General features: G+C 41.3%; 1 protein-coding gene across 2 annotated transcripts in view; it reads left to right on the top strand.

Annotated features, from left to right (window-relative positions):
- DGKD (diacylglycerol kinase delta) overlaps nt 1-12,587 on the top strand; it is a 43,296-nt gene that overhangs the window by 10,437 nt on the left and 20,272 nt on the right. For both annotated transcript variants that reach the window (XM_085315286.1, XM_085315287.1), the window contains exons 3-8: nt 6,935-7,039; nt 7,905-8,037; nt 9,168-9,274; nt 9,847-9,972; nt 11,075-11,177; nt 11,675-11,837. In XM_085315286.1, coding sequence (XP_085171412.1) covers nt 6,935-7,039; nt 7,905-8,037; nt 9,168-9,274; nt 9,847-9,972; nt 11,075-11,177; nt 11,675-11,837 — 737 coding nt within the window. The remainder of the gene's footprint in view (nt 1-6,934; nt 7,040-7,904; nt 8,038-9,167; nt 9,275-9,846; nt 9,973-11,074; nt 11,178-11,674; nt 11,838-12,587) is intronic.

The following is a 12,587-nucleotide window of genomic DNA, read 5'->3' as shown; positions in this document are numbered from 1 at the left end:
GCTCTTTCTGAATAGTGTATGTAGTTCTGTTTGGGAATTCTTTTCCATTTGGGACTGCATCCTTTGGAAAACAGGTGGAGAAGGGATGCGTGTGTGCATCTGCTGTATGCAGCAAAGGGAGTGGTTAATGGATCTGTATTAAGATGCTTTGGTGCTTGGAATGGCCCTGCCTGTTCCCATTTGGTGTTCTCTCTGCCATACATCTTGAGTGATTAATACGCAGGGATTACCAGGATTGTCCGATTTCGTACCTGCTACCCGTAACAAAGACCGGTTACATACTCTGGGTTTTGACAGCTATTAACCAGATGCAGAAGTCCTAGAACCTCCCCTTGTCTGTGCTCTTCTTACCAATTGCCAAGAACAAGAATGTGACTTGTTTAGGAACAGAGTTTCCAGAGGCGTGTAGGAATGTGACCCTGGTAGGAGAGATGATCATTTTCCCAGGGAATGCTCTGTCTGGCCAGCTTTCCCACTGCAGCATCAGGGAAGATAGAGACTGGGAGAAAGCACAGATGGAGGATTGACATGAGCTGAACTTTAACTGTGGGCACAGTGTAGCAGCAGTAAGTGTTAATGTTAGTGCTCAGAGAAGATGCACTTTAGATAGGCGGACACCTAGCAAATGAGGTATGTATCAGCAAATAAATCCATCCAATAATGTAAAAATGGTCCTAGAAAGGACAAAACCACATGTCATACCTGTTTTTCTGTGGAACTGAGCTGTTCTGGATTATACAGATTGATATTTAAGGTAGAAGACAGGACACATGAAAGTCAGGGATTATATACCAGGTATAGCCAAAGGTTTGAGCATCTAGATTTTTTTGTGAAAATCTTGCTGTTGGTATTAAAAATGCACATGCATGCACACAAACACACACACACACAGGGGATTTGTCATGACTATGAGAGCATTAACCATTTATTTCATTTGATGGAGATGAGAATTTCCGCAAGTGGAAGATTACCATTTTAGCAGGAAAGAAAAAATCTTGCACTATAAAAATATACAGAAAACTGGTGCATTCCTCCACTCTTGTATGAAAATTTTCTTTCTCCTTCACTTTCAGGGAAACATGCAGGTTTTGACTAAAAACTGTTGGTGCAAATTGGGTGTATGTTGATATTTGCAAATGTTCTATGATACTGCTAGTTCTCAGGAGATCTAACTGATTTCAGCTGTGAGTTACCAGGACTCTGGTCCTGGCAAAACTGGATGAAGGCTGAGCTGCAAATCAGAAGAGGGATGTCGTCCATGGAGGAAAGCAAGACTCAGCTGTTTGCTGAGTCTAAGCATTGATGATTCTTAATGTTTTCTCTTTCTTCCAAACTTGAGTCCTGCTAAAATCAGGCCATCTTGCTGTCCCAGACTTTGCTGTCCTAATACTCAGCCCCAGATTTCAGAAGCTGACATCATTGATGCAGGCTTAAAATTTTAAGCGTAAAGGGACTGATTTGAGTCTGCAACTCAGACTTTTGTTTTCCTTTCTCTTCCCTTTCTCAAAGCCTTATTTTGTTTTCTTTTGATTTGGTAGATTTGCTGAGGGAGTAGCACTTGCTTAGTTGCAGTGCTCCCATTTAGGAGCATTTTGTCCTTTCTGAGTTTAGCATTCATGCATTTGAAACATACGGTGGCTTTGCTGAAATCTTGCTGATGAACACAGGTGAGGCATTTTTACCTTTGCTGTTGTATAGTTAACTGCCACTGTTGGTGGAACTGGAGCCAAAGCAGATAAATGTCTGGGTCCTCATTACATTCCCACCCAGTTTTCTGAGGTTTTGGTTTCATGGGAAACAAAGTGCTTGCTCCAATATACAAAAGTCAATATAGTAGTTAGCTACAGTTAGTGGATGTTTTCCCTGCCTCTGCCATATGTGATCAAACTGTAATTTTTGCCTGCATCAGAAACACCTTCTTATCCTGTTAACTCTTTTATTTTTTCTAGTTACAGTTCCTCGGTATTTTGAAGCCCCCAAATTCCTACTGTCCTTGTACGCAAATCATCAACTGGTTTAAATATTTCAGGATCTCTTGGAGGGCTTTAGGGCTAACACCTCTGAACATTATAGTATCTTTGAACAGGATGTGAGTAAAAGGAAGCTGTCAGAGTGAGCAGGTGTTCTCATACATACGATTTGGCTACTTAGAGAAATGTGTCACATCAGAAGAACTATATTTAGCAGAGTTTTGTGCCCCTCTCCACCCTCAGCCTTTCTTTAGCCGGCTCTGTGATTGGGCCAGTGTGATCTTAACTTGTTTTGCTGTCTCTTGTGGTCACTGAGCTCACCAGATCCGCTCTGATAACAAACAGTCTCACTGCCTGTTTGGCCAAACTGTCACTTTTTCGCTGAGAAATTTCTGGGCAGCCCAAAAATTCTGAAGGAGGAAATGAGCAGAGATGATAGCTTCATCTTTGATGGCAACAAGAGCAGAGAACGAGACTTACTCTCCTTCTGTTGGGTGGAGGAAGGTAGCTCGGTAGAGAAAAATGCCAAAAGGGTGAAGTATAGCAGTTTTCTTTTAAAAAGTTGGTCTAAGACAAGGAGTCTTTTTCCGGGCTGCCTTTCTAATCCAATTATTCACAGCTGTTCGTTGGGGAAGGACATCCAGGGACATCCAGTCCATTTTTAGAATGTGAAATTAGAAATTTTCCTTGGTTGGCTCTGTTGTTTGCCAGCTGGCTTGATTCTAAATGTCAGTAAATTTGGTGTTAGTTTTGGACAGGGGAGTATGTTGACCCGTTAGTAACAGTGTTTGTGTCTGAAGTGATACCAGTATTCAGAAGTGGGATTAGCAGCCTGGTAAGAGGGCATGTACCATACAGAGAAGAGCTAAAGGAGATGAAGCTATATTTCTGAGAAGGGCTGGGGATTATCATAGAATCATAGAGTGGTAAGGTTGGAAGGGACCTCTGGAGATCATCTAGTCCAGCCCTCAGCATAGCCCCGTATGGGGATTGAACCTGCGACCTTAGCATTAGCAGCACCGTGCTCTAACCAACTGAGCATCTGCACAGCTATTGTAGATAATTTAAAGTGAGCTGACTTGAAAATTTAGAGTTTCTTTGATAGACTTGAGATGGTTCCTTTGCACAGAGGGCATTTAAGAGTCTGCAAAAGAGCGTCCTGGCTTGTAGTTGTTTGTTGCTGTGATTCCCACAAAATATATTTCTAGGGTTACACATGCAGTGAGGAGTTCATAAGTTAAGCTGGGTGCAGATTTGAAATGTCTTTATACCTTCCTACCATTTCCATCCATCCTAATGGCTCTTCAGAATTGACTGGATAATTGGCAACTTTTTTTTTTTCTTCTTCTTTTTTTCCCCATGACTGTTGCACTCTTCTGCTGGGCAGTTTTAGGTCTCAGTAACGTCAGCCATATGCTGAGCTCTGACCTCAGCTGGGAGTGGGGCATCTGGGCATCCAGTTCCTACGGAGGGGCCAAATCTGAAGAACCGCACCTAGAATGCTCAGCAGCACATGGGATCCCAAAAGTATGCAAGTCTTTAATATTCCCTTTTTAGGAAGAACAAGCCCTTTTAATTTATATAATTGTTCATATCTAGATAAACTTCTGAACTGTTTCAGGGCAGGAGTACTCAAGAGTTCTGCCAATCCCCAAACAGGCCAGAAATGTATGACATTATAAATAAATCTTTTTTTTTTTTTTTTTTTAATACTCCTAGCAAGGCAACCCCCATTTTAGCTCAGAAGCAATCAGACTGTTGTTTTTGTGCTCTCCCTTTACATGAGAACAAGAGGTCACTGGATGACATTACTGCTTGGTAAATTTAGAACAAATAAAAGGAAATGCTACTTCACCTAGTGCGTCGTCATCCTGTGGAATATACTGTTCCAGGATGTTAGTCAAAAGCTGTAGCCGGAACACAAAAAATAGCTGGACGGTGATCATTTCAGGCCACGTTTTCCAAACGGGACAACGAAGCCTCATGTTCCAGAGCATCAGCTCCTCGCAGCTGCAGCCAAGAGCAAGCACCCAGAGCTCCTTGCCTAGGAAGGAGCAGGTTTCCAAGGGGAAGATTGCTGTGACTTCTTTTGGAAGTGACGAAAATGGCTTTTCTGGTGTGAGACAGCAGACTGACCGTCAGTCTGATCTAGACAGCTCAGAGCACATAATAGTCTTTCTGCCCTGGCTTTCACTGGCATTCACAGGTGGATGCTCTGTAGTTGTACCAGGCACCCTTCATTTTAGTTCCGTGACTCTTCTTTGGAGAATTTAACTATGAAAATATTTTTGATCTCTTTTTGTCCTCTGTCTTACAATCTTTCACTGTATTTGTTGAACGTAGGATTGTCCAGCATTGAAGTATAGGAATGTTTAAGATCATGCAGTAAGTCGCTTCAAAAGGAATTGTGATTTCTATACTGGATGGTCTCTCCAGTGATTCAAGAAGTTTGCAGCCTCCGAAATGAACTCATCAAAGGAGTGTCTAAATTTCTGTATTTCACGCCACTTTTATCACTTTTATATTTCATGTCTTCCAAGATGACTTAAGTGTGGTACTTTGCATTTTCCCTTTTTAGTGAAAAGGCAGAGAAAGAAGCAGCAGCACACCACTGAACAGGAGTGTCTTGAAATGGGATCCTGATGATAATGTGCACTGTTGTGTGCACTGTTGTAGATACGCTCTTGTAGCTGCATCTGCTCCTGGCTTTGCAGCAGGAAAAGCGGGGCTTTTCTGCACTGTCTGAACAGCTTGCTTGAGCTTGGTTTTACTTCCAGGGAAAAGGCTTCTTCCTCTTAGCAGGACATCAGAGATGCTGCTGGTTCATCTCTTAAACTTCACACTGATTTTAGCAGTCCTGTTCTGATACTCCATAAAAGGTTTCTCTGTAGAGTAGCCTTTCTTATCTAGCTAAATTTCTGATGAGAATACGTCTAACCTCCCATTTTTCCTTGTTCCTAAGCAAAAGGGAAGACTCTCCTGCTTTCCTTCTTTGTGAACAAATTTTATCAGAATTGGAATTAAAGGAAATGGCGGGGAGAGGGAAGGAGTCCTTCAAAGTTTTATTTTTACAAAATTCCAAATATTTATTTCTTTTTGTTTACAGCTGCTATAGATCAGATCGTTTAGCTCAAGATAGGATATTGCATACCGGAACAGATGGATGCTGCAATCTGTCCTATAAAAAGGAACATATTTTGAAAACTGAAGAATGTAAAATAAAACAGAACTTTGCAGGTGTATCTTTTTTGTTGCCATTACGTGTGCATTTCTTAGGGCATTCTGCGAGACACTAACATCAACAGGAAGTTTGATGTTTAACTTCAGAGGTGTTTATTTTTAATCTGTTTTATGAATCATAATGAGGGGTAAGTGGCAAACAGACTGGCAAGCGGTGGTTAGAGGGGTCACGTATTGATGCGTGTGGGGTTTTGGTGCTGATGAACAAAACATGGGACTATGGTGCTTCGATTACGTGCTGGCGAGAGCCGCGTGGGCCTTGTGAACCTGGTGCAGTCTTCGCTTGCTGTAATCTGTTGCTTCAGATGGTCCAGCAGAATTTGCTGGAAAAGCAGATGACAGAGATGGTTGTTATGCACAAAATTCAGAGGGGTGCAAAAGACTCTGGGCTGCAGGAAGTTGCTTGAGTTGACATAGAGGTTTTTCTTTTCCTTTTTTTTTTTTTCATGGTACTCAACCTTCATACAACTTTTCTTATATCGAGATCTTGCGAACACTTCCATATCGCTCAGATTAAAGTCAGTTGGATGGGAATCAGGACCAAGGTGTACACAAAGAGATAATGGTAGTAAGACAAGATAAAGAAACTCGCGTGTGGGCAAGAGAGGCTATTGTGTTAAGAAGAATAAATATTGATTTATAGTCCAATCTAGATCCCAGCTGGATGGACCGGCAGGTTAGCGGGGCAGCGCTGTGGACAGCGAACTCGGTCCTCTGAAGCCCGGGCGCTTTCTTTCCTCTCTACCGCCGCCGTCTGGCAGACCTAGCGCGCCTGGCTGGGAGACTGCGCAGAGGCTTGTCCGCCTTTCTGGGCAGAGCGGAGCTTCTGCCCCGAGCATAGCTGCCGCTTTTTTGTTAAAACCCTCAACTGTACAGTTAATTCAGGGCAGCTAACACGTGTAAGTTAGCTCAGTCAAAACATGTTGAAATAGGAGTTTTAATGGAAGGCAAACTAGCCACAACCCTGTGCTGCTAGTGGAGCATATGTTGGAATATCTTTTATGTAAAAAACTTAGAATAAGCATTCAGGAGACAAAAGCGTTAATATATGATAGTTTCTCTTCTAGACTGTTAATTTAGTTTTGATTTTTTTTTCTTTTTTCCTTGCTTATCATAGTTCTAAATGGTGGGGTTTTAATCTGCTGCAATGTGCGGTGAGAAGAATGACATGGGTCAGGGGACACAAGCCAGCGTGCAAAGAAAATAGTCCTTTTGGGTTATTCTTCTGATGAATCAGTCACTGATATGACGAAATGTCTCTTAATTCGTCTACTAGTTTTAGGATATTTCCCTCTTAAATATTTAGTGCTGTGCAGTCTAATTTGCCAAATACATTGTCTAATTTATTATTTGATAGAAATGGGTATATTATATTGTTAACAACATGTTTTAATGTTGCCAATTTAAGACATCATGAAATACTTCATGGTTCTGTGCTAGGTTTCTGTGTTGTGCTCTTATTTGGGTATTCAGAGACATTTCCTAACTCAGTTCAATGTAGGGAATGAGAGATAAAATCTCTGTGGTTCTATAAACTTAGCAAAGGAATTGAGTTAGGTTATGATAGAAAAAAAAATATCATTGAAAAGTGTAAATGACCTCTGTTGCAGCTCATTGCCTCTGACAGGAGCTTTGGTACACTAGAAAAGTAGTCACGTGTTCTCTCACCGTCTCTCACTGATGTGCCCGGAACACATGCTCTTAATTTTCTCTTCCCCCTTCAGATTATCACTCCATGTCGGAAGCTCATTCTTTGTGCTGATAATAGAAAAGAGATGGAAGACTGGATTGCAGCACTGAAGACTGTACAGAACCGTGAACACTTTGAGGTAATAAGAAGACTTGCTCTTTTGCACTATGTGCATCATCTCCTGAATTACAGCTTGGTTTATGAGATTGAGTTGGCTTCCAGTGAAGTTAATAGAAATCACTTCTATTGCCTGTAATAGGTGAGGCATTAGGCCTTCTGTAAAAAAACGTCTCAAATACACTGAAATTGTTCTCCAAAGAATGCTTGTTACTTTGTACACTGTCTCTGGGGTAACTTTGAAAACACTTTACAGAGTGTTTTACACTTCACAGTGTAAAGTGTACTCTTTTTACTACACGATTATCCTCCCTGTCCTAACTCATTTCACTTGGTATTCTGGTATTCTGCCTACTTCAGTGTTTTTGCGTGCTTCCCGTGTACCCTGCTCTCTGTGGCTGTACTCAGGCCAGCACTTTGACCTGGCACTGCCACCGGGAGAAGCTGTCATGCATTCTCCCCACTCTGATACTTGTCTCCCTCTTGTCCCCTCCCTTGTGCTGGCAGAAGCATTCCTGTGCTAGGGAATAAATCAGATTGCAGAACTGATCCTGCTGAAAACTAGTGAAACCAAAAAAGAGAAAGGGAAGGATGAGCTCCCCAGCAGGTAATTTTGTTTCCCTACACAGCTCCACGTACTTCTGGTGAGACAAGGATTGGAGATGGCACTGGAGCGGGGAAGGTGTGACTCCTTCTTTAAGCCAGCACAGGCTGCTTGAAGTATTTCTTGAGCTTCAGCTGCTGTGCATGAACTGCATATGGCCTATTCTTCCCTAGTAAAGAACATTCTGTTTCTGCCTTTTCTGACTGTTGTGTGAAAGTCTTAGTTTTAAGGAAAAAAGTCTTGTGCCTCTACTTTAGATTTTGCTCTAAAATATTTACTTTAGTCTACCCAGTACAGCATGGACCATTTCTCAGGGATGCATAACTGGTACGCCTGCTCACATGCTCGGCCAACATACTGCAATGTGTGTCGGGAGGCATTATCTGGAGTCACATCACATGGGCTCTCATGTGAAGGTAAGAGTGATTTTTTTTTTTTTTTTTTTTGGCTCCTGTTTTGGGAACATCATCTTTATAGCTCAGTGCCATGTTCCAGAGTTGATTTAAGAGGAATGTTATTAACAATCTGCAGAAAGATGTAGGAAAATGTAGCCTAAGAAACTTCAGAAAGCTAAAGGCTGTGTGTGAAACAAGATCTTTTTGAGATTCAATTTTGAATCCCTGTGTTACTGAACCCCTTTTGGCTTCACAGAGAATTTTCCTGTGGATCAGGTCCTTGGCATTTTGTAAAAAGATAATAGAATGGATGTTGTTCTCATGCTGGATTTGGGTTGGACCTGAAAGTGATGTGGTTGATACTTTTTTTTTCTTCCTGCATACCCAAACAATGCCATCCCATACTAAAATCATACTTCTAAAATGAAGAAGTGTCCATCTGAGGTATAGAAGACAAATAGCTGAAGGCATTACTGACCTCAACTGCTCAGCCTATTCATCTGTGTAGGTTACCTCCTATTTAGCAAGGCAAGAGCAGGAATGGACTCCCCAGTGCCAGCAAGTTCTCAAACTGGCATAAGCCAGTATCAGTTTCATCTTACATTAATGCTATGAATGGTGGTGACCAAGGATCTAGTACACATTTGCTTCTACCATCCCTGCTTCAAAGGCTGTAGCCTTGGAACATAGGAATATAAGAATGGAATGTAAGAATATTCCTTTTCATAAGAATATTCCTATTTATAAAAACCTCCCTGTTAAATGTTTGAATGTCAGGAGATTGTTCTTATTCAACTTTAGCATAGCAGACGTGCCTGCCTACACGGAGCTCATACTTAGAGTGTGAATGAGGCTACACTCACACTGGGTAAAAGGATGCAGGAGCATATGACTATATAAATCCTGTCAAATTTAACAAGGTGATAACTAAGCTGTATATAGGCAACTGGTAAAAGTGATGAGGCAAGATTTAATAGCTAGCTCAGCTTATTCAGTGTGCTTAGAGTTGATGGTTTTGGCAGTGCTAACAAGGGCAGTGAGTGCCGTGCTTTCTTTTGGAGCCAAATATGGTTGCTTGGGAACACTTCTGCACAGACTGCCACAGTGCATGTTCTGAGACAGGATTAATGTGTTCGTCTCTTCCTCTCTAGTGTGCAAGTTTAAAGCCCACAAGCGTTGTGCTGTGCGAGCAACCAATAACTGCAAATGGACAACTCTGGCCTCTATTGGGAAGGATATCATTGAGGATGAAGATGGGGTGAGCATTAACCTTAACTCTTCTAGCCTTATCTCAACGTGGAAGCACTGACACGTGCTCTGTAGAGCTTTCTGCATTGTACAAGCAGCAGATTCGGCCTTTATGAGTTAGTGAGGTGGGAAAGGCGTTTACTGTCAGAGAACGAGACTCTGTAAATAGTCCAGCCAGAGTACTGAGGCTTCCTTATTAACAAGGGAAACCTGCAGAGCAATGAACTGGGGGTTTTGAGCTTAAATAGTTTGAGACATAGGGAACCTAGTCTGAGTTTTTGCAAAAGAAAAATGAGTGAGTGCTTAGTACATTATCATAGCATATGGAATGTCTGATACAAGTCCATGTTCTGCTGCAGGCTTCCTCTGTAGCCTTGGGTAAGTCTCCTGGTCCCTTTGTGTTGCAGCTTGATGTAAAATGCGTAAGAGATACTTAGATGTTTTCTAGAAATTCTTTGCTGTTTTCAAACAGTGCACACGAAGACTTACATCTCTGTGTCTCAGTGCCACAGTACATCCTGTGCTCTCTGAGTTGCTCTCTGGAAAGTCCGCATTGGTTGTTTCCCTCTGTACCCTTTGCAGATCTCAATGCCACATCAATGGTTGGAAGGAAACCTGCCTGTGAGTGCCAAGTGCACTGTGTGTGATAAAACCTGCGGCAGCGTCCTACGTTTGCAAGACTGGCGCTGCCTCTGGTGCAAAGCCATGGTGAGTCAAATAAACATAGTCTTTTCAGTAAAAGGACAGTCTTTGATCAGCTCTGTGGTGTGTTCTTTTAATGACATTTACCTAAAATGAAATCTCTTACCATGGTGTCAGTAGCTGCCCTCAAGGGCTTTATGGTTCTTTCTCCAGATAATAAGCAGCCTGTGAAAGATAAGTATATATGTGTGTTTGTGCTGAGAAGTATCACTGTGATGCATAAGTAAGACCTGAAATAAATATCTGGCTTCTCTATAAGCTCATTTTCTTTTGATAGTGAGCTTTCATAGAAGAATCTAATCATATTAGATCTGAATCAATGCCTCAGGCATGGGAGATGTATTTTAAGGAGACATTATCTGTCGCTTCTACAAGTTCAAAAGATACTACAAAAGGACGATAAAGAATATTAAGCTATTTTAATAGTGGCCATTTACCTTCCCACTGCAGTGGTTTTCTCTTGCCTAATCACTTCAGTGGTACAGATCTGGCTATGTTTACAGTTCTCTATAAGTTTAATAAGGGAAGAATCACAGCATGGGAGTTTAAAATGTGGGGGAAAACAAAACCTCAAACCCCAGGCAGCCCAGTCTATTGCAATCTTCATGTACCAAGTGCCCAACTCTACTTTGTGTTTACTTTTTTGGGATTGCTTTATTACCTATTCCTTCTTTTTCTTACCTCTTGTGTCTCTCATGCTCTGGTTTTTGCTTTCTTACTCTCTTGAATTCTCAGCTTTTTGTTTTGTTCCTACTTTTGATCTTTCAAATTAGGCTATGATTTTGAAAGCAGAGGTGCCTGAAGGCTCTTAAAGCCACATAATCTGTTATCTAGTCCTCTCATCACTGAAAGTACTGGTCTCATAAACTCTTATGGCGTAAGAAGCATACGTTAACAGAAAGAGCAGAAGCAAATTAGTAAAAGACCCTTGTTAGGGCTTTCTTTAAAATAATTTTATTGATTGACACCTGTTTGGGTTCTCCCCCTTCCATTTTTCTTTTTAATAAAAAACTTGTCCTTCAGAACCTTTGAATGGGTGGGTTTCTGAGTTATACAACAGTGCCCAAAAGGATTTAACTGAATTTTTCTTTTATTTCTCTTCTTTCAGGTACACACAACGTGCAAAGAGTTGTTGCCAACCAAGTGCCCTCTTGGGCTGTGTAAAGTATCTGTTATCCCTCCTACTGCTCTCAACAGCATTGATTCGGATGGTAAGTATCATTTGTAAGTAGTGCTTTCTTTCTCTTCCTCACAGTCACAGTTCTTTCAGCTAACACTATTAAGGGCAGATTCTGTCAACTGAAAATTCTACTTTTGATGTTGCTGAAATTCCAAGTCAGAAGATCTTACTGAAGTATGACGATGGGCTGTCTGCTTTGCTTTTGCATTGAGTTTATTCCCCTGTAACATCAGCATTTGCTGAGCTGCAGCTGTTAAAATTTATCACAAACAGCTATATTGGAGAAGCAGTTTGGGAAGACTGGGGAAGCTGAAAATTTTGGCAAACTCCTAGGAGATATGTGTGACCTTTGGCAGCATGAGGTGTGGTTCATGCATTTGGCATTTACCCTGTGAGTGTCAGAAGCACAGGGAAAGTGTTAGCTTACTACTGTGTGTGGTGGTTATTCTTCTCTCACACCATCCTCACGGGCAGCCTCACATCTCTTGGTTTCTCTTCCCCAACCCCACCTCCCTTTGCCAAACTTAGGTTTCTGGAAAGCTACTTGCCCCCCTTCTTGCACAAGCCCTTTGTTGGTCTTTGTCAATTCAAAAAGTGGAGATAACCAGGGAGTAAAGTTTCTACGAAGATTCAAACAACTACTGAATCCAGCCCAGGTCTTTGACCTCATGAACGGAGGACCTCACCTTGGGTAAGCAGATAATTTGTAGAGGCATATGTTCCTTGTAAATAAGAGAAAAACATAAGTGATTTGATTATAAGCCTGTCTCAGCCTGTCCTCCAATGTAACAAGGAACCTATTCCTCAGAGAGAGATGGATACATGCAAAGTTTGGAGACATTTTCCGCTCTCTGTGTTTAGTGTTACTGATTAGCTGAAACCAAACTTGTTGAAAAAGGTTATTATTTCCATTCATCAGTAATAGCAGAACAGCCTGAGGGATTTTGAGTAAATTCCAGAAATGCTCCCCTGGAAGAAGACCAAGCATGGAAAGCTTGAATCCAGAGAAAAACTTGTCAACAAATAGACTTGTAGCACGCATCCTGATGTACTGTTAGAGTGCTACCTTGAGTTAAATCAAGTGACCAATCAAATATTGTAGGTAGCAAATGAATATTGTAAAAATGAGAAATCAGAAATAACTTACCTAGGAATTATATGAAAGGCTCTGGAAGGTTTTGTGACAATGTTGGAAAAACATCTCTCTTGAATGCTTTAGGTATAGTTGATTCTGTTTTGGGGACTAGAAATGGACTAGGTGACATTTAAAACTTTTTTTCCACAATTAATTGGAATACCTATGGATAAAATAATGACAGCTGTGGAATAAATTCCTTTACTGTATTTCTGCTACTCTGGTCTCTAGTTTGCTCCTTAAAGATTTCTGTGGCTGTTTTGCCACCTCAGATTTGAGTAACTTTCTCATGAAAGGATACTTCTT

The sequence above is a fragment of the Rhea americana genome, unplaced genomic scaffold, assembly GCF_003343005.1.
Source record: "Rhea americana isolate MKP2758 unplaced genomic scaffold, rheAme1 scaffold_426, whole genome shotgun sequence".
Lineage (NCBI taxonomy): Eukaryota > Metazoa > Chordata > Aves > Rheiformes > Rheidae > Rhea > Rhea americana.
Note: the sequence above shows the minus strand (reverse complement) of the source record. Positions and strands in the feature narration are given on the sequence as shown.